Here is a 20572-nt window from a genome sequence, read left to right as displayed (position 1 = left end):
AATAATAGCTAATATTTATTAATCACTTGTATGTACCAGGCACTGTGCTCAATATTTTACAGGCATCATCCTATTTGATCCCTATAAGGGGAGTTTTACTTTTACCCCCATTTTTTTAACCAGTGAGGAAACTGAGGCACAGAGTGGGTTGTCACTTGGACCAGGCCACTCAGCTTAGTTGTGGCCTCTGTGAGCCCAGAACACTGGCTCTGGAGTGGAGATGGGGGACAAGGAAAGGAGAGAGGAGGAGGGACCCCTGCTCTGGAAAGGGCAGACAAGGGGTCCAGCCGCTTGCTTGTTTCCATAGCAGGCCCAGCGGGCTGGGGGCCGTGCAGGCTGCAGCCTCCCTACCTGTGAAATGAATGGAGCTGTCGTCCAGCTGTCCTCCTGCCCCAGTTCGGGGATTCTGGGAGTCGCTTGCCAAACCCCAGATGTCAGGCCCGGAGACTGATCCTATAGCCCAGCTGTGGGCTACGCCCTTTTGGGGTGGGGACAGTATTCCAAAAAGGAAACAGAAGAAGTACCTGCCCTCTTGTTTAAAAACCTTGTAGGGACTCCTGAGTGACAACAGGGGACTTGAGTCATTGTTCTCGACAGGAGAGAGCCACATGGGAAACCGCTTACTTGAGAAAGTTCAAGTTCTGCAGGGGAGGGCAAGGCAGAGAGCCCCCCAGCTTCTGGGCTTGGTTCCCCCAAAGCCTTGGGCTGAGGTGGCAGGTGTGGGGGAGGAGCCTCAGTAGAATCTCAATTTCAAGACCCAGCTGGCTGGTGCGTGGGCACCTGGGGTCCCCAGCCCTGCCCTGCTGCTGGCTCTGTACCTCTGCAGTCCTTTCCCTCTGGCCTCAGTGTCCCCATCTGCAAACCCTGCAGAGGCTGCTCTCTAACCTTCGCTCCAGTGCTTTCAGCGTTGGGCAGACCAGCTGGGAATTCTGCCTCTAGTCTCCTTCCCACCTGTGTATCCTCAGCCAGGCCACCCTCTTCCCTGCTTCAGCCTCAACTCCCCCTTCCGTAAAACGGTCCTAAAAATCCCTTGTGCAGTGTTGAGGGTGTTTGAAGAGTGCATAGAAAACTGTGTACAGACAGCTCAGCACAGAATTAAAGTACTCAAAAATTTGGTAGTTTTACATTGGGAGGAAGCAAAGGAACATCTTGTCAACCCACGGCATCGCTGGCACTAGGTTGACTCTGTCTGAGTACATGTCACAAGCCGACCAGGTGATCTGCACGTTGGTCTTCAGGCACCAGAACCAGGCCCTGGCCGTGACCTCCACCCCAGGAACAGAGTAGGAGTTTCAACTGGGCAAGAAGGGAGCCTTCGTCGTGGAGCCTCTGTATTGGAGCCCATTCTAATCACTTGTAGCTGTAATAAGCAAATAGGAAGCTCTTAAAATGGGGAATAATGCATCACGGTCGCTACAAAATAGCCCTGGGCCTGGCGCCAAGGAAAACAGCGCTCAGCGGCGGCCTGCAAGGCAGCGGGTGTCTGGGACACCTCGGAGGGAGCTCGTTCCCAAGTGCTGGCTGCACCAGGGGGCGCGATGTTGGTGAGTGACGGGCGAGAGAGAGTTAGTGAGTCTCTCGGGGGCCTGCAGAGTTGGACGGGCTGGACTGGCCACGGGACAGTGGAGGCGGAGCTGGGGGTTCCAGAACACCATGGTCGCTGTCACTCCCAGCTACGTGACCTCAGCAGTGTCACTTGGCCTCTCTGGGTCTTGCTGATCTCCCCCTGAGTAGGACTGAGGCCTTCCGTACCGCATGGTCAGCGTGGACCCCGTAATAATTAGAGCAGTAACAGCAGAGTAGTACTGGCAGATACTAGCTCAGGAGCACTTGCCATGGGCACCCCCTCGTTCAGTCCTCATAACATCCCCATGAGGTGGCCACAGTTATCCCTCTTTACACACGAGAACACGGGGGGCCAGAGGGTGGAGTAACTTGCTTGAGGTCACTCAGCCAGGAAGTGGCTCTCAGCTCCTAGGCCGGGGCTCCCCCTTTGATTCCTGCAGGGGCCAGGCTGCCACCAGAGGGCCTGGAGCCGCCATGCAGGGAGCCCGAGCCTGAGGGGTGGGCTGAACTAAAGCAGTTACGTGGGACCAGGGTCCCAAGGAAAAGGGGCCTGTGCTGAGACCCAGTAGCTGTGGTGAGGAGCTTGTGTTTTCTTCTGGGAGGGACGGAGGGTTGCGGTGGGAGGGCATTATGATCTGAGTCTGCTTTGTAAGTTGCCTTCAGCTGCTGGTTTGAGAACAGATTGTAGGGGTGGGGTGGGCAGAGTAGCAGCAGGGAGACCCAGGAGGAGGCTGCAGGGGATGCCCGTGGAGGGCTGTCGAGCCCGGAGCCAGGCAGTTGCCATGGTGATGGAGAAGTGGGTGGATGCCAGGAATGTACAGGAGGCAGAATCCGCAGATCTTGCTGCTGGGGCTTCCTCGGACACCCCAGAGGAGCTTGGAAGGAGCCCCCCTGAGAGGGAGTTGGGGTGTCTGCACGTGGGTCAGACCTCATCCAGGCGTGCGTCTTGAGCGAGGCCATGGACATCACTGGGCTATGTGTTCTCAATGGCCAGGCGAGCCTGTGATGGCAGCAGCCACAGGTGGGACAGGTGTCAGTGATGCAGGAACACATCTCCAGGTACACCTTGGCAATGAGCAGTGAGGAGACCACTACAACACCAGGACATGACAGGCCTCACCCCCGATCCTGGTTCAGGTACAGGCGTCGGGAAGATGGGGTCCTGAGTGCGGAAAAGGGGGCTAGAGGTCTCATCTTATATGGAACCAGAACCTGGAGCCGAGGGTCTCAGGGAGCTTGTGGCTGCTCCCTGCCTCATGTTTCTAGAGAGTTCTCTGAGGGCCAGAGTGGCAAGTGGGCCTGGGGCCCAGAGGGCAGAGCCAGGGCTCAGGGTAGCTTTCGCCAGTGCCCCCAGCCTATGTGAGCAGAAGCCGGCCACCTCCCCCCTCCTCCATCTGGCTGACCTGGTGAAGTGCCTTCCGGCCCCGAGATCCAAGGAGGGCCCGAAAGGGCGGCACCGGCCCTTCTTGGTGAGGAGACTCAGGGGTCATTCCCTGGAAAACATCCCCACTAGGAGGGAGTGGAGTCCCACATCCTCCAATTATGCTCCCATCCAGCCGGCCCACAATGGGCCGCTCAGATAACCATCGGGGGCTGCACGGATCAGCGCTGGAACAATGCTGGCCGCCCGGGCTATTTTTACAGCAGCCGTGCGCTCGGCAGAACCCCGCGTCGCCCCGAGGGAGCGGGCAAAGAAAGGCCTGCGGATGCCGTCGCCGGGAGACAGAGGAAGGCCCAGTGAGCCGCCCGGCGGCTCCAGGAAGCCTTTTCTTGGTCTGCTCACCGCCAGATAGCGAAACAATCGGGGTCCCCCACCCCCAGCCAGGAGAGGAAGGAGGCGTGGGGGAGCGGGGGTTCTGTTGTGCTGCGTGCCTCTGCTCCTCAGAGCACGGCCCTGGAGGGCCCACTGCTGGGGCCAGGCCAGCGCGTCCCCTCGCCAACACCCCCCCCCCCCCGCCCCCGTCCTCGGCCGCCCTCACCTGGCCCTGCCCCCGATGCCTCTGGGCCACACGCCGAGGACCTGCCAGTGTCATGGGGTTGGGAAGCGGCAGAGCTGGGGTTGGTACTTGGCCCCAGCTGCTTGTAGACACACTCTGGGAACCATCTACCCAACAGTCCTTGCCTGACGACCTACTGTGCGCCAGCTCGGGGCACCCAGCAGTGGACAAGGCAGGTCCCGGTGCCACGGAGCCTCTGTTCTAGTTGTGGAGGAGACCATTAACAAGGAAGCAAGGAAGGCATTTTCAGCTAGTGCCATTGTGACAGGCGGACTCAGACGCCCCTGGACAGGTCCCGTGAGCCGGGTGGTGCCCTGGCCCCGGTGTGCCGGGGTGATGGCCGCCTCTGGTCCAGCTGATGGTCATTGTGGGGAGCATGAACCCAACGTGGCCCCCCTTCCGATTTTGTAAGAAAACCTAGGAATCTTGACTTTTCTCTGGAATCTGATATTTCAGTGTTGGCCACCGATTTGGATCACGAAAACAAGCAGGTTGTGTTCAGAGCTGCTTGGCTATGAGTCGGTCACCTCTGCCATCATCCTTTTCATTCTGCACGTGGGAAAACTAAGGCTCATCTGTCTTCATGGTCCTCTGCCAGGGACAGCGAGGGCTCGGGGACCTGAGGAAGTACAGAGAGCAGGGGCGCTGCACTGGCCGGTGGCCGACTTCCTCTAGAATGGGGTCCCAGCAGGGGTGGGCTGAGGGTGACTGTGAACGGCTCCTGGGGGCTTAGAGATTTGATATCCCCTGGGGCCTCCCCTTGCGAAACCCACAGGGTAGTCAGAGGGCCAGGGCCCTGGATGATACAGGGGTCAGAGCAGGCCAGAGCATGCAGAGAGAGGGCTGGACACGTGGGGATTAACCGGCATTCTTCCATAATCCTGACCAGTGCAAATCCCTTATTTCTTATGCCGCAGAGATGTGACTGGTTAATAAGTTGCAAATATATTTTATAAGCATCCATTTTCTGTATGTGATGGAAACCCTGTTTTCAAATATCGTTTCCATTCCAGCCTGAAACCCCATTCCTCACTTGTTTGTGTTTATCCATTCTTTAAACAGTGAGGAACGAGCACCTCCTGTGGGCCAGGCCCTGTGCTGAGGTGTGAGTGAAACGGGAGGCATCGCTTTCTGTGCAAATCTGAAATTTGGAGATCATTTCTAGAAAATGCAGGCAGGCTGTTATTCGGAAGCTGCCCTAGACTTGCCTGGAGGGTGCGGTATTCTGCAGAGATGCTGCCAGGGCTGGGTGGCTTCATGCTTATCTCCCTGCACCGTGGAGGGTGGGGTGTGACATTCAGGGACGCCGGGCGTGGGCCCCGCTGCTTCTGTTGGGAATGGCACCTGTCAGTCCCTGGATCACTAGGTCCCCGATCCCCTAGGGGGTCAGAGGAGTGGACAGACGAGGCGGCGGCAGGCCAGAGCCGGCCAGCCGGGTTGTGTTAAGACACACAGGGTGTCCCTTACTGACGCACGTTGCGCTCTGTTCTGTCCCCCACAGAAAGCGAGAAGGACATGGCCACCAAGGAGAAGCTGCAGTGTCTCAAAGACTTCCACAAGGATATCCTGAAGCCATCCCCAGGGAAGAGCCCAGGCACACGGCCTGAGGATGAGGCTGAGGGGAAGCCTCCGCAGAGGGAGAAGTGGGCCAGCAAGATTGACTTTGTGCTCTCCGTGGCTGGCGGCTTCGTCGGCTTGGGCAACGTCTGGCGGTTCCCGTACCTCTGCTACAAAAATGGTGGAGGTGAGCCTGGGTTGGGCAGAGAGTGGCACTGGAGGAGAAGGGTCGGGCCAGAGCGTGGGTGGCCTCCCCATGCCTGGCTTTCCAGGCTCCCACCTTGACTTCCCCCGGGTCAGCCTGCTTTAGCCCCCAGCCCACTCCTCAGAAGCAGGAGATGAGCATGACTGGGAATCAGGTGGTGTTCTTTCAGGGCCTTACTGTGTTACCTTGAGCAGATCCCTTACCCTCTCTGATCCTCCAGTTTACCATCTCTGAAGAGTGCCATGAGGACAGGCCGGAGTCCCCCGAGCCTCAGATATTCACACGCCCCCTTTGTAAATTCCCTCACAGCTCTGCACTTCCCCACTCTTCCTTACTTTATAACTTTTTTAACCTTTGCTTTTCTAACTTAAACCAAATGTAGTTGAAAAGCAAGCTTGGTTTCCCACCTTAAATGTAAAAAGCCAGTATCATTTGCCATAATGGAAAGGTGGTATCCAGGAAAAAAAAAAATACAGTGAAGATTTTTTAAATTTTTAATTTTTACTTTTTTCCAGTTTTATTGAGATAGAATTGACACGAAACCTTGTTTTAATTTAAGGGATACAATATGATTTATGTCTATATTGAGAAATGATCACCACAGTAAGTCTAGTTAACATCCGTCACCTCACATAGTTACAGATTTTTTTTTTCTTGTGATGAGAACTGTTAAGATTTTGCTCTCTTAGCAGCTTCCATTTTTTTTTTTTTGTTTTTTTCTGGCCGCGCCGTGCGGCATGCGGGATCTTAGTTCCCTGACCAGGGATCAGACCCGTGCCCCCTGCGTTGGGAGTACAGAGTCTCAACCACTGGACCGCCAGGGAAGTCCCTTAGCAACTTTCAAATGCACAGTCCAGTATGTTGTTACTGGCGTCACGATGCTATACATGACACGCCCAGGACCGATTTATCTTATAACCGGAAGTTTGTCCCTTTAAGACCCCTTCACTTAGGTGAAGGTGTTTTTTAAGTGTACATTCTCTGTTTGGTCAGTTGGTTAGTTGGTTGGTCTGAGTTTTTTGGGTTTTGTTTTTTTACCTGTTGAAGGCTCTGAGCTAGAATCCTCTCCTGTTGGAGAAGTTCAAGTTGGTCAGACACGATGGAGACTTTCTGGCTGACGCAGTGAGAACTCACTCCCAGCTCCCCGTGGCAGCCCATGACCGAGGGCTGGCGCGCCGGCAGAGCCGGGCATGCGCGTGTTGCTCCCGTCAGGAGAACCACCTTTCGGGAAATTCTGCCTTCGAGCCTGGTTTCTTAACCTTTTGTAGGTCTCAGGTGCCTCTGGGACTCTGATGAGTACCCTAGACGCTCCCCAGAACAAAGTACATACACGTAGACCCAAGTTGCCCACAGTTTCAAAGGGTTTATGGACCCGCTGAAGCCATTAGTGGACACCAGGTAGGAACCCTTGCCCGATTCTTTGCCCCTCCCTCGTCCCCTGGCTCCCACCTCCGGCTGGAGAGGCCCACCTCTCGCTTCCCATCACCCTTCCTAACTAGTTCTTCTCAGCTTCCTGCCCCGGGCGGGCCAGGGAAGGCTAGCTGAAGGCTTTAACGAGGAGGCCCATCTGAGACGGGTGTTAAGGGCTGAGCATTCCTTCTTCGGGTGGACGGACGTGGGGTAGGCAGGCAGGTGGGCAGGCACGCAGCTTAAACAAAGGCTCAGGGACTTCAAGCACCTGGTAGATTTGCAGAAGGCAAGAGGGCACCCGGGAAGGGTGATGCCGGCTGGACAGGTGGGGAGGGCCTGGAGAAGTTTCAGCCAGGTCCAGGAGTTTGGCCTTTACCCTCATGTCCCTCACCCATGCCCTCTGATTCCATTGGCCGGGAGGGCTTGGGAAGGAGACCTACAGCCTCAGCCCCATGACAGCCGCTGCCTGAGCCTCACCCCGCTCTTCTCTCTCTGCAGGTGCATTTCTCATACCATATTTCATTTTCCTGTTTGGGGGCGGCCTGCCTGTGTTTTTCCTGGAGGTAATCATAGGCCAGTACACCTCTGAAGGGGGCATCACCTGCTGGGAGAAGATCTGCCCCTTGTTTGCCGGTGAGTGTGGGACAAAGGTCACCTGGGGCCTGGTGTTCATTGGTTCAGCAAATTTTTATTGAGCACCTACTGTTTGCCGGGTACAGTGGAGCCTCATGCAGGCCGCTTGGCACCGTGCCTGATGCAGGTCACGGCCAGCACATTGTACACGTGACGCTGCTACTCATTCCACGTAGCTGTTCCCGCCTCTCTGGGTTGTTAAAGGATAAGGGAGCCGGTAGCTGCTAAGCAGTAGAGTGCAGAAGAGAAGCCTTTCAGGAACCGTTCTGTCTGGCTTCAAGTCCCAATTCCTCGTTTTGCTAATTCTTGTGACTTTGGATAAGTCACTTAATCTCTTTGTGCCTCAGTTTCCACATCTGTAACATGGAAATAATATGCTTACTTCAAGGATTGCTATGAAGACAAAACGACATAGCCATGTAAAAGTGCTTTGTGCACATAGTAAGCCCCAAACCAGTGGTAGCTTTATTATTATTGTAACATTTAGTCCTGTGCCTAGTTCCTAGTATGCCCTCATAAGATAATACTGTCATGATTATAATTGGCAGGGGCGGGAGAATGTGTGAGTCTCTTCACTCAGTCATCCATGTAAATCTACCCATCCATCTATCCATTAAACCTTTCTTTCATTAAACTAGTCAATAGTTAGGCAATCCATCTATCCATCCAACCATCCTCCCTCTACCCATCCACTCGTTCATCCGTCCGTTCATCTGCCTAACCTTCCCTTCAACCACCATCCGTACATCCATCCAACAAAGTGAATATCCATCATTCCAACATCCATCCGTTCATCTATGAGTCCATCTAACCATCCATCCGTCCACCCATCCATCAATCTATCCCTCTTTCATACATCCTTCGATTCATCCAACTATCTGATTTATCTAAGCACCCGTTCCTTCACCTATCCATCCATCCAGTCATCCATTCATCCTACACATATTTGCTGGGCACTGTTGAAGGGCCCCTTCTGGCCCCAGGCCTGCAGATTCCAGGGTTTTCTGGTGGCGGGTGTGGCCGTGGTGGGTCTGGCCTCTCTCTGATGCTCGTCTCGCTTACCCGCACTTGCAGGCATCGGCTATGCCTCCATTGTGATTGTGTCCCTCCTGAACATATACTACATCATCATCCTGGCCTGGGCCACGTACTACCTGTTCCAGTCCTTCCAGTCGGAGCTGCCCTGGGCGAACTGCAACCACAGCTGGAACACGCCCCAGTGCTTGGAAGATACCTTGCGCAGGAACAAGAGCCTGTGGATCTCCCTCAGCACCGCCAACTTCACCTCCCCCGTCACCGAGTTCTGGGAGTAAGGCTGGCCTCGTGGAGGACGGAGGGGGCAGGGGAGGAGGCAGTGGGCAGCCCGCTCCCTCGTCTTCTCCCCAGGGATAGGGGAGCCACTCTCTTGGGGTGGGGTGGGTGGAAGGAGGGGTACAGATCTGGAGATAAATCCATGCCTTTGGTCTCAGACAGGCCTGGAATCGAACCTCAGTTCTGCCATTTTACTGGCTGTTTGACCTCCAGCAAGTCACTGCCCCTTTCTGAGCCTCAGTTTCTTTAACTGTCAAATGAGGGGAGTGAATCGTTCCTACACCCATGGGATCTCTGTGAGGATTGTTTCCCAAAGGCAGGTATATGTTCTTATGTTGTCTGAAAATGATATAGTTTTCTTAATGTATTTTAGAAAAAATAATAGTTAGCACATCAAACCTGTTATTGCACAGAGAAAAATGCATATATGAAGCTGAAGTAGTTACTCAAGTCAAGAGGTGAGTAGCTAGAGTGAAAAATATGTATCAGTTAGCATTTGCCGGGTAACACCCATCCCCAAATTCAAACAGCCATTTATTTTATTTGGCTCATGGTTCTGCTGTTTGGCAGTTTGGGCTGAGCTTGGCTGGGCAGTTCTTCTGGTCTTTGCTGGGCTCCCTCACTAGTAGGTCAGCTGTAGGGCATCAGGGTAGCTCTTCTGGAAATTGGCTGGCTATTGGCTGGGGTGCCACAGGCAACTGGTCCCTATGGTCTCATTACCCTGCAGGCTAGCCTGGGCTGGTTCCTAGGTGGCTCAGCATTCCAAAAACAACAGATGGGGAAGCCCCAGTGCAGGAGCACTTTTCAAGCCTCTGTTTGCAGCATTTTTGTTAATGTCCCATTGGCCAAAAAGAACCACAAGACTAACTCAGACTCAAGAGGTGGGGAAATAGGCTCTGTCTCTTGATGAGAGGAATGGAGAATTATGGGCATGTTTGCAGTTTTCCACAATATAGTCAATAACTGCAGAAGTATACACATAGGCCAAACATCAGAAAGGCAGAACATGGAGGCCTGAAGTTTGGGTAGCTCTTAGCTGACATACCGGGAAGTCCTTCTAACACAGTGCTTGGAGATGCATCAAAAATGTATTAGTGCATTGCTTTTCCTGCTCTCCATGAGCTATTAAATTGGGTGCTCAGTAGTCCCTTCGATCCTGGAAATAACAGATGAGTCCTTGCGTGGGGTTGAGAGCCAGGGGCAGGGGACGGTGTTAAGGAAGGGGGTGGCCCCTCACGATCACAAGATGAGACTCCCTCTCTTTTGTGTGTGGATTTGCTGCTTCAAGGTGTCTCTCCACCTCTTAGAACCTGGCCCAGGATCAGGCCCACGGAAGAGGGAGTTAACTGCTGGCTGGTCCCAGCCAAGCGTTAGGACCAGGGCTGGGGAATCTTAGGCCAGAAAGGGTCAGTCGGCCTCACCCAGGTGGTCCACATCCGTCTCCTGACACGCGGACCTTCAGTATGTGCTCACAAGTACCCGGGCTCCTGGAACTGGGGCTCTTTTCCATGGACATATTTCCCACTTGCAGACAAAAACCGTTACAGACACATTCATCCCCCACCCTTGCTCCCCACCCTCTGGACAGCTGAGTTTACAGACAAAGAAATGCAGGCACTTCATTCTTCTCGCTTGAATGGGGCCCGAGACCACAGCCCTGTCCGTTCTCTGCCGTGCCTGGCACAGCCTGACCACCCAGGGCCCTGGCATTCACCCAGCTAACTCAGGTGCCCGCCGGGACTTCGTTGCCTCAGGCATGGTTTGGCTACCTGGGTTGAAACCCTTGTTCTGCCACTTCTAACTCAGGCAGGTGCCTTTTCCTCTCTGGGCCTCAGGGTCCTCAGCTATACTTGGGGAGATCTTAACCCTGCCCTCCTAGGGTTGTAGAGCCGCCCTAATGGAACAAGATCGTGTATGGCCAGCCCTGAGAGCCTACTTGATAAATGTGGGCCATTACTATTAATTTAGTGTCCTCATTGTGGATAAAACTGCCCCCTGGGGACATTTGAAACTCAACTTCAGAGGGACTAAGAATGGCCCATTCTCAGGTGCCCGTATGGTCCCGCTCTTACAAAGGGGCTGTGCCCTCTATCTCGGGCCCGAGGGCTCTTGGGAAGGAGCTCATGTGAGCCGTGAGGTCCTTACCCGTGCCTCCTCTCCTGCCTGTCCCCCAGCCTGGGCCCTCCTGGGGGGTTCTAGGCCTCCTGCCTTCCAGAACCCCCATTCTGAGTGCCCGAGCTCCCTTTCCTGGGCCAGAAGACATTGACAGGATTAATCTTTGGAAACATCCTGGTGCTTGCAGGCACCTTCCCAAGCCTCGCATGGTCCACATAGACTTGCTCAGTCCAGAGAATGTCGGCCGCCCACCTGGCCTCCCCTCCCGCTCTAGCCTTCACACCCTCCCCTGGGCCCCGGCAGGGCTCTGTGAGCCCACCTGAACATTCACGCATAACCTTCCCTCTTTTTAGAACCCTAGGGAGGACTGGGGTCCACAGAGGAGAGGAGAGGACCTGCCTGCCACCTGTGAGAGCGGAGAGGCTGAGGCCACCTGCCTTCAAGGGCCTTCCCTTCTCTTGGGCATGAAAGAGGGGGAAGGAAAGAGAACTCGTGTGGAATAACTGACTCCCGTGAGCATCGTCCCAGGGACTTGCCCCTGTCATTTCTTCCCATCTTTGCAGAGGCCCTTTAAGTAGGGAACATATCTAAGAATCATCCCAAACTCCTTTCTGCCTCAAACCCCACATCCAATTCGCGGTCCTCTTGGCTCTCCGTTTAAAGTATATCCAGAGCCTGGCCACCCTCCCCACTTGCACTGCCGCCCTTCCCCCACAGGACCCCCTCATCCCTCTCCCAGACCCAGCATGGCCTCTTAATTGCTCTCTCCACCTTACCTTTGCATCTCTGCAGTCAGCTGTGAATCCAAACACGTCATTTCTCAGCTTAGAACCCTCTCATGGCTTTTTCCATGATCATAATCTTGCCCAGCCAGGGAGGATTAAGTGAGAGTGTTTCAACACTGAGTAAGTGCTCACTGAGTGCTGATTCTTATTCATTCCATGTTTGCATCCACCTGGCTGTGTAGCTTGGAGCAACAAGTCACTACCCCTCTGGCCTCATTTCCCCATCTGCAAATGGAGGGGCCATGTGAGCTGGGCTTTGAGGGATGAGTAGGAGTTCACTAGGCTGGAAAAGAGAGAGGAAAAGACATCCTGGACAGAAGGAACAGCCATGCTGAGGCTCAGCGTTCGTAAAGCACATGAGTAGCAACGAGTCATTGGTTTGGCCGGAGGATAGGACACATGGGGCCAGGAAGAAGGCTGGAGGCCTTGGATGTTAGGCAGATAAATTTGGGCTTTGTTCTCTAAGAGGGGGAGCCACGGAAGCTAAGGAGAAGGGAAGGGGAGTCATGCGATTGAATTTGTGTTTTCTAGACTTGCTCAAGGAACACACTGGTGAGAGAGAGGCTGGGACATATATTAAGCGCCTACTGTATACAGGGCCTCAGAGGGCTCAGCCATCAGTATGTGGGTTCCCTTTAAGGTGAAACTTAGCTTATATGATTTCCCCTGAAAATAGCCACCAGCCCGGCAGTGACTAACTCTGGGATTTCCACTGAGAGAGAATTGCTGGGAAGTGACTGAGGTGTCCCTGGCTGGTACCCACTGGGCTGCCGAGCAGTAAGCATCCTCTCAAGGCTGGTCTCCGGGCCCCTCGAGCCAAAGCCCAGCCCCGGCCATCACTTCCTTCACCTCTCTCATCTGCACCAGACACGTGGGTCCCTGAGCTGGCCCTTCTTTCTGCAGAAGAGGCCTGACAGTGCTCGGGAGCCACCTGGGGTTCCAGATAACAAGACACCACGGAGCTAAGCCTTCCTCCTGGCTCTGGACAGGAAAGGACCTGGTTGATCATCCCTGCCAGCCCCTCTGCCCCCTCTGGTTTTACAAGAGGAGCTAGTGGAGAGCCATGGGCCATGCTCCCGTCTCCTAGAGCAGGGACACTGACTCTGGCCCGGCGTCCCAGCTGCATGGCCTCGGTGCAGTCACCACCTCTCCAGAGCTCAGAGGTAGCGTGGTCCTAACACCTCACAGCCTGGCTGAGTGTTAAAGTGCTAAAACAAGCGATATGCTGAGGATGGAGCCTCTGGGCGTGGCTTATTAGGTGGAATGCTGAGGACCAGAATGGTTAAGTGACTTACCCAAGGTTACATAGGCAGCTAGACATAGCAGAGAGCTCAGCCCTGATCTCCAGTACTGGACGCCACCTCCAGGGTCTACATCCCCACCAGCCGTAAGTCCAGGACAAGTCCACGGTCACAGGTAACGTTGTGCCGTGTGTGTGTGACCCCACTGTCAGGTTATGCATGGGGTCTTCTCTTGGCCTGGATCCCCACGCCTACCCCGTGTGCAACGCTAAAGCACCATCCTCAGCGGGAGCTGGTGAGATGCCCCTCCCTTGAAAGCCGCCCAGGCCCCTGAGACAGTCATTTCACGCTGGCTTTATAATTTAACTCTGAATCACTCTGTGATGGGGAAGCAGAGCTTCTGCCCCCAGTCAGCCTCATCCTGCTCGCCGCTGCTCTGAGGTCACCTCAGTCCCGAGGGTCCTGCTTCGCCCCCAGCCCTGGAAGACGGGCGGGGCCAGATCTGGCTAAATGCCCTCCATCATCCTGGAGCCATGCCTTCCTCCCCGGTTCCTCCAGAGCCCCCTGGGAGCTCAGCACATATCATTAGACTTTATTAGAATCAAAGAAATGAGTCATATTTGCAAACAAGCCCTGCTCAGCCAATCTTCCCCTGCAGCTATCGGAAGGGAGAGACGGCGGAGAGAGCCCTGTGCGGCCCCATGCTTGGGGCGGATGGGCTCTTTTATAATTGTTGCCTCCGCCAGTCTCTAGGGAAGAGCCATCGCCAATAAATGGCTGGCCGGCAGTCAAAAGGAAACGATTTGGCCCACTCGGAGGACGTATTTACATCTCTGAGTGCCGGCTGGACGGCAGCGGGGCGGCCGACTCAAAACAGACGTCCAGGCGATTCTTTTTTGGATCCCACCCTGGAATGAATCATTACTATTCTTGGACAAGAATGCAGCTCACCTCTAGGTCTCCTTCTCTCTGTATGAGAGATGCAGGGAAGCCTGGGAAGCTGGGGCCCCTCTCGAAGGGTAGCATGGTACCCAGCGCATGGGTGGCTGCTCCCCAGGGTGGGATCAGAAAAAGAAACCAGGCCTAGGGTTGATTATTTTTATCTGGGTAATTTCAGGTGAATTCCTGAACCTCTCTGAGCCTCAGTTTCCCCATCAAGCAAATGGGTATAATTAATTTACTCAACTAATGTCTGTTGAGCATTCACTATGTGCCGGGCACTGTTCTGAATCCAGCAGTGGTCAAGACAGACACAGGTCCTGCCTCCATGGAGATGACATTCTAGTAGGACAGACAGACATTAAACAGATGATACAAGTAAAATTGTAATACACAAGCGATGATAAGTAACGTAAAATAAAGCCAGGGCAGGGGAAGGAGAGTGACCAGGGATGCTTTTTACGTTGGGTGGCCAGGAAAGGCTGCCCTGGTGAAGTGGCATTTGAACAGAGACCTGAAGGTGGTGGGGTGGCATGTCATGTAATGAGTGGCCAAGGGAAGAGCCAGTTCAAAGGTCCTGAGGCAGGAGCGTGCTGGACCTGTTCAGGGAACATTCCAGAAGCCAGTGTGGCTAAAGGAGGAGGGGAAGGGGCCACAAGGATGAGGTTTGAAATGGGGCCGCTACACACAGAGCTTGTCCCGGACAGGTCCCATTTATGCCTATGGTCCCAGCCTCTTATTAATAGGCACCACCCTCGCTCTTTAAGATGTCTGGGTCTGAATGATAGAGTATTTGGTCACCTTATTCAGGGAGGCAGAAAGGAATGGGGCAGGTAGGTGGGAGCCATGGGGGTTGTGGAGCAGAAGTGGGGTGTCACCTGACTTGGGTATTGCCAGGTTCTGTCTTGATAAATCCGACTGGGGGTGAGAGTGGAGGCCGGAAGACCAGTGAGGAGGCTGCTGAAACAGCCCTGGGGAGCAACGGGGCCTGGACAGGGGTGGTGGCAATGTTGGGGCGATATGGCCAGATTTGGGGTAGCTTGTGCAGCCTCCAGGCGAGGTTAGGAGGCACTGGTGAGGGGCCGTGCACCATGGCAGTCCCTCTGGGGCACAGTACTCTACAGTGTACTGAGCACTCCCATGCACCAGAGGGAGAAGGGTCAACAGATCCTGGTTTGTGCCTTGTGGCCGAGACTGTGCGGGCCCGACAGGGAAGTGTCCTTCAAACTGGGTCCCTTCAAGAAAGGGTTCAGACGGACTCACACAGTCTCCGGCCTCCTCGGCTATCCCTGAGATGACTTTGGAAAGGATGTCGGTTACTTTGGCCCCGAGCCTACATCGGGCTCTGTTATGACAACCGCTGTTTGATAAGACAAGTTCGCTCCATTCCTAGAATGTCTGCATGGCCCCATGCAAGCATTTTTAAGAATTTAAAGTAATTTTTATAAAGGTGATATGAGCACGTTGAAAACATTCAAATAGTTTAAAAAACATGTTCAATGCCAAGTGAGTCCCCACGCCACCCCCCACCCCTGCATCCCCCGGGGCAGCGACTGCACCATTGTCTTGTGTGTCCTGCCGGAGTCTGCGAATCTGAGCACGTGTGCCCGCCTTCCGCACAGGGAGGCAGCCTCAGCACTGTTCTCTGTTCACTTATCTCGCCCCTGGGACGTCGCCCCTTATCAGCACACAGGGAGAGTCCCGAGGTCTTAAGGGCTGCGCGACATTCCGCCAGGAGCCTGCTCCGTGCCTGCTGGGCCCCGACCCATGGCCATCTGGATGGTTTCCAATCATTTGCTCCTGCTGACAGAGTGGAGATGAATAGGCGGGGGTGGACCCTGTCGTTGGCCACACCTGCAGATGTAACTGTAGGAGAGTCTTAGGATAGAACCGCTGGGTCACAGAAAACGTGCCTTAAACTGTCGCAGGAGGGCACCGCAAAGGGGAGTGCCACCAGCAGTGGAGAAGCAAGTGCGTGACTCAGTTTCCCTCTTGTGGCCTCCGTGGCTGGTCAGCTGCCCAGAGCAAGGCCACGTGGCAGCCTCCCGTCCATAGTGGACACCACAGGTTTGCCCAGCACGGTGCTGGGAGAATGCAGAAGGGCACCAGTGACCTGAGCGCGGGCTGGGTGTGGTCAGAATTGGGGCTCTGGGGTTTCAAACTCTTGGCCAACTTGCCCTAAAGGAGAAAAGGAAAGGCCGTCTTGTGACTGGGCACCCCCTCGGCATTGGCTGAGCGCCTGCTGTGTGCCTGCCGTGGTGTGTCTAGAGTCTGGTAGGCAAGACAGACTCTCACCTGAGGGCAACGTCCAGTGTGAGAGGACGGCCTGGGAGACAGAAGGACGCTGGTCGTCCGGAGCATCATGGGAGGCCTCCCTGGAGGCACGGGGATGGTGTGCCTGGCGGTGGAGAGGTGCCTACCCGGCGCAGCCCATTCACAAGGAGGCCTTGGCTGCTGCCCAGCAGGCCCTGGGCTTTCATTGAAGGCGCCGAGCTCTGGAGGCTGCACAGGGAAGGGCTTTTTGTTCTAAAGCTACCGTAGCCGCCAAACCCACGTGCTTGGCAGGGCCCCAGCCGGGACGTGGTTGGCCCACAGCCTGCCTTGTGAGGAGGCCCCCTGCCCTGAGGCTGCAGTGACCCCTGTTGAAGCAAGGCCTGGAGAGGTTCTTTTTAAAGTTTAGGCTCTGTTTTCTCTATTAACCAGAGGGGCAAGGTAGTGGAGTCCAGAGAGCATTGGCGTTGGGGATCAAGACAGCCCGGGTGTAGGGTGGCAGCTCTGCCACCTGGTGCCTGTGTGTCCGTGGATGATTGGTTCTCCAAACCTCAGTTTTCCCCATCTGTAAAATGGGGCAAGTGACTTCTAGTCCTTGGACCAGATGAGAGAAATTAGAAAAGCTCGTTGATGGAGCCCCTTGATGTCGGTGTGACCAGGAAGAAATGCCTCACTTGAATGCCAGTTGAGGTGGGAATATTGGATTTATTCAAGGTCCTCGTGTTGAAGCTTCTTTGGGAAAAAAGGAAAAAGCAATGAGAAAGTGTCCTGGGTCAGTGGGCCTTCCGAGCCCTGACCGTGGGGCTCATCCCACAGGCTAACTGAGAGCTGGGGATGGTCTGGGGGGCAGGAGCTAGTATTCATGTTTTACAAAAGAGGAAATTGAGGGCAAGGTCGCACGCCCCTCCTGCCTCTCCTGCCTGAGACTGTGGCCCTCGAACCGGGAGCTGACTCATTAGAGGGAACCCAGCTTCTCCCCAGGGAGCACGAGCCCCCATCTCCTGTGACTCCTGTGACTTCGGTGGCAGTGACCCCTGTGGACCGATGTCCCTGTGCTCGGCGTGGCTGCCCTTGGTCACTGCCACAGCAGTCGGAGCTCTGGGACCATGGGGACACTTTCTGGGCATTAGGTCTCGTGGTCTCTTGGCTGCCAGCATCCTGCGTCATCCCAACCCACCTTCAGAAGGCTCCTGCCCCTCGGGGGTGTGTCTGAGTAGGTGTTGTGTGCGTCTGCCTCGGCCAGCAAATTTCTTGGACTCCAAAGAGCCAGGCTCTGCCATGTGATGCTGGTTGGGGTTGGTGGCTGCCTTGTGCTGATTATCCTTCACACCGTCCACTCACCTCCTCCTGAGCCCTTCACAACCCTGGCAGGGAGCAGGGGAGGAAACGGCACTGCTTAGGTGTCCGGAGCTGCTCTGGGGTCTCTGCGCCACGACGGTAACAACCGCTGAGGTTTACCGACTGCTGGCTGCATCCCAGGCCAGTAGCTAATACTTCGAGTGGGCTTTCTCCTAACCCTGTAAAAAGGTGTGTGAGTGTCCTACAGCCACAGATAGAACAAACACTCTGCCCCCTTGAGGCTTACCTTTTAGTGAGAGATCCAGGTAAGAAACAGGGGCGAGTACAATAAAAGAGGGACAGGACAGAGAATGTTGGGGGAGGGTAGTTGTTCCCATTTTAGAGATGAGGAGGCTGAGGTCGCGCAGTTGGGTAACTAGCCCCAAGTCAGTGGTTGCGTGGTGGAGCCCAGTTGGAACGCAGTGTTTGGCCCACAGTGGGCACTGAGGAAGGGTCTGCCAAGAATCAATCACACAGGAATCAGCACTCAATTCACAGATGAGGAAACTGAGGCTTAGGGGTTTAACTTAACTTGCCCGAGGCCTGGCTGGGTAGAACCCAGGTTCGCCTGACTCAGGAGTCCAAAGCTATCCCCTTGTTGGCCTCCACCACGACTCTGTGACACAGGTGTTAACTATTTCCCAAGACCAATGGGATTCCACAGCTTGGAGCCAGGATTTGAGCCCCAACCTGTTGGAATCCAGGCATCAGCTCTCTCGGCCCCTGACCGGGCCCCGTCTGACTTGTGGCTCTGTTTGCTTGAAGGCGTAATGTGCTGAGCTTGTCTTCTGGAATTGACGAACTGGGCGCTCTGAAGTGGGACCTTGCTCTCTGCCTTCTCCTCGTCTGGCTGGTCTGTTTCTTCTGCATCTGGAAGGGCGTCAAGTCCACGGGCAAAGTAAGTTGTGCTCCTGTCCCTCCCCTGCCTCATGGAGACTGGCCCTCTGCAGAGACCGGCTCCCGCGCCCCCAGGCCGTCCTGCTCGAAACCAGTCCTCCCAGCAAATACAGAGCCCTGGTTTGTGGCATGTGCCCACCTCATGATGTAAATATTCCCACCAGCTCCAATTCCAAGTTATTGATGGTTCAACGCCCAGCTCAAAAAATTCCTGAAATTGAGCTGTCAGCTCTCCTGAGCCTGCACAAGCGCCCACACACCACTGGTTCCCCATCAGGCAGTGGGCAGCAGTGTGAATGTTAGCAGATAACAAACCTTGGAGATGCCACTGATAAGTTAGCTGGTAATTGCATTGTTAATTACCAGCTGCTCTCCAACCACATGCACCCTTGTAGCCTCAACATCCCCTGGGGGCTCGTTAGAAACACAGACCTGTGGGCTGACCCCAGACCAACAGAATCAGAAGCTGCATTTGAACACTTTCCCCAGATAATCCAAATGCACACTGAGGTTTGAGAAGCACCAACTGGGATTTTTGCTGCTAAATCAGATTAACTGAATTATCTTACGATTTGCATTCAGCTGGTAACTAAGATGTTAGTTATTAAGGAAAGCTTTCACTGATGATTAAGTCGTTCTCTCATAACCAAAGTGTTAGTTGTAACTAAAGTATCTGCTGCTGTTTAATATGTTACATGATGACCAAGATGTTAGCTATTAGCAAAGGTGGTAGCTGATAATTAAAATATTACCTTATAATTCAGGTTTTAGGTGTAGCTGGTATATTGTCAATATGAAAATGTTAGCCTGTAACAAAAATGTTACCTGTTAGCAGAGCACAGCAATTACCTGATAACCAAGACACTGGCTGATACGATATCATAGTTTTTCTGATGACAAAAATCCGTGCAGAGGGCTCTGTTGGGATCACAGGTGTGAACCCAGGGCACTAACTAAGCCACAGCAAAGGTGTTGGCTGATCTGCCCTACGTGCCCCCGTCTATCAGGCCCCGACCCCCGTCATTTGCATCTCGATAGGGGGAAAATCTCTTTAAGATCAAAAAGCCCTCAAAGGTCAAAAGAGTAAGTTAAGGTGGCATTTGAGGGACATCAAATGGGACATCATTTGATGGGCAGTGGGTGAAGTCATTTGGAGAAGGGGCCTTTGCTGTACACATTCACCCCAGACAAAGAGGCCCTTAGGCAAAGTCATGGATCTGAAGAGACCCCAACGGTACTCAGGGACACGCCGGGCAAGAGGTGGGTCCCCGGTGGTAGAGGCAGAATGAGCACGGAGGCCTGCACGCCCACGCCCTCCGCCTGTTTCTCGGAATAGAGCCACCTGCAACCCTAAAACCCAACCTGGAAAGGAAGCAGGCCAGGCTTCAGAAATCTGCACGGGCACACGCCCCGCTGACGTCACCCACCCCGACAGGCAGGAAGAGGGAACGTGGCGTATTCCCGCCTCTCCTTGGGACGCGCGTCCTCCTGTCTTGTCCCATGTCCTCCACCGTCTTGTGTGCGAGCTGTTTCCTTACCACCTCTCTTTAAACAGTGAGGGAACTGAGCTGGGAGACGTTAATGACTTGTCCAAGGTCGCCCCTCCCTCTGAGCCTCAGTTTCCTCATCCAGAGATGGGTGAGGATTAAAGCAAGCTGTGTCAGCACCCGGCACAGTGCTCGGCACAGACTGTGCAGTAAGCGCCAGTCCCTGCTTCCCTCTGTCCCTGCTTCCCATGTGGAGGCGAGCCCATCAGGAAGCTCTGTGGACCCTGGTCCCGAGCGGTGCTGCAGATACACTTACACACGCGTGCTTTGAGCCTCTGCCGTCTGCCGGGCGCTGCCGTGGGCATGGGCCCCAGGGTGCACAGAACAGACAGAAATCCCTGCTGTCCAGGAACTGACAGACTTGTTGGCTGCAACAAGGGGAAGGTGTAAACCATACAGAAGTCAGTTGGCCACAAGAGCTATGGAGGAAAACAGGAGTGTTGGGTGCAGTTTCAAGGGGGGTTAGCCAGGCAGGGCTCTCCGAGCAGGGCACTTGGAGGCAAGGATCTGAAGGAAGTGAGGGTGAGCCGTGCAGAGGCCCGGAGGTGTGAATGACCAGACCCTCGGGGAGCCCCCAGTCTGATGGAGGAGCTGATGTCCACTAGGATCAGTGAGCAGCGCTTGAGACGCTTGCTGGGGCAGGAGAGTAGAGTCAGAGCGAGCAGGAGAGGGTGTAGGGCTGCATCGGTGGCGGGCTGAAGGACGTGACTTGCTAGAGGTCCCCCTGCCCACCCCCAGAGACGAGGCTCCAGGCCCCCAG

The 20572-nt window shown here is 54.7% G+C and overlaps 1 protein-coding gene across 4 annotated transcripts in view; it reads left to right on the top strand.

Moving 5' to 3' along the window:
- SLC6A6 (solute carrier family 6 member 6) overlaps window positions 1-20572 on the top strand; it is a 79818-nt gene that overhangs the window by 33962 nt on the left and 25284 nt on the right. For all 4 annotated transcript variants that reach the window (XM_036868343.1, XM_036868341.1, XM_036868342.1 and 1 more), the window contains 4 exons: window positions 5065-5307; window positions 7234-7368; window positions 8443-8677; window positions 18134-18266. In XM_036868343.1, the coding sequence (XP_036724238.1) occupies window positions 5079-5307; window positions 7234-7368; window positions 8443-8677; window positions 18134-18266 (732 nt within the window). In that variant the 5' untranslated portion in view covers window positions 5065-5078. The remainder of the gene's footprint in view (window positions 1-5064; window positions 5308-7233; window positions 7369-8442; window positions 8678-18133; window positions 18267-20572) is intronic.

This window comes from Balaenoptera musculus, chromosome 11 (genome assembly GCF_009873245.2).
Source record: "Balaenoptera musculus isolate JJ_BM4_2016_0621 chromosome 11, mBalMus1.pri.v3, whole genome shotgun sequence".
In the NCBI taxonomy this organism is placed as follows: Eukaryota; Metazoa; Chordata; class Mammalia; order Artiodactyla; family Balaenopteridae; genus Balaenoptera; species Balaenoptera musculus.
This window is presented reverse-complemented; position numbering and strand designations above follow the sequence as displayed.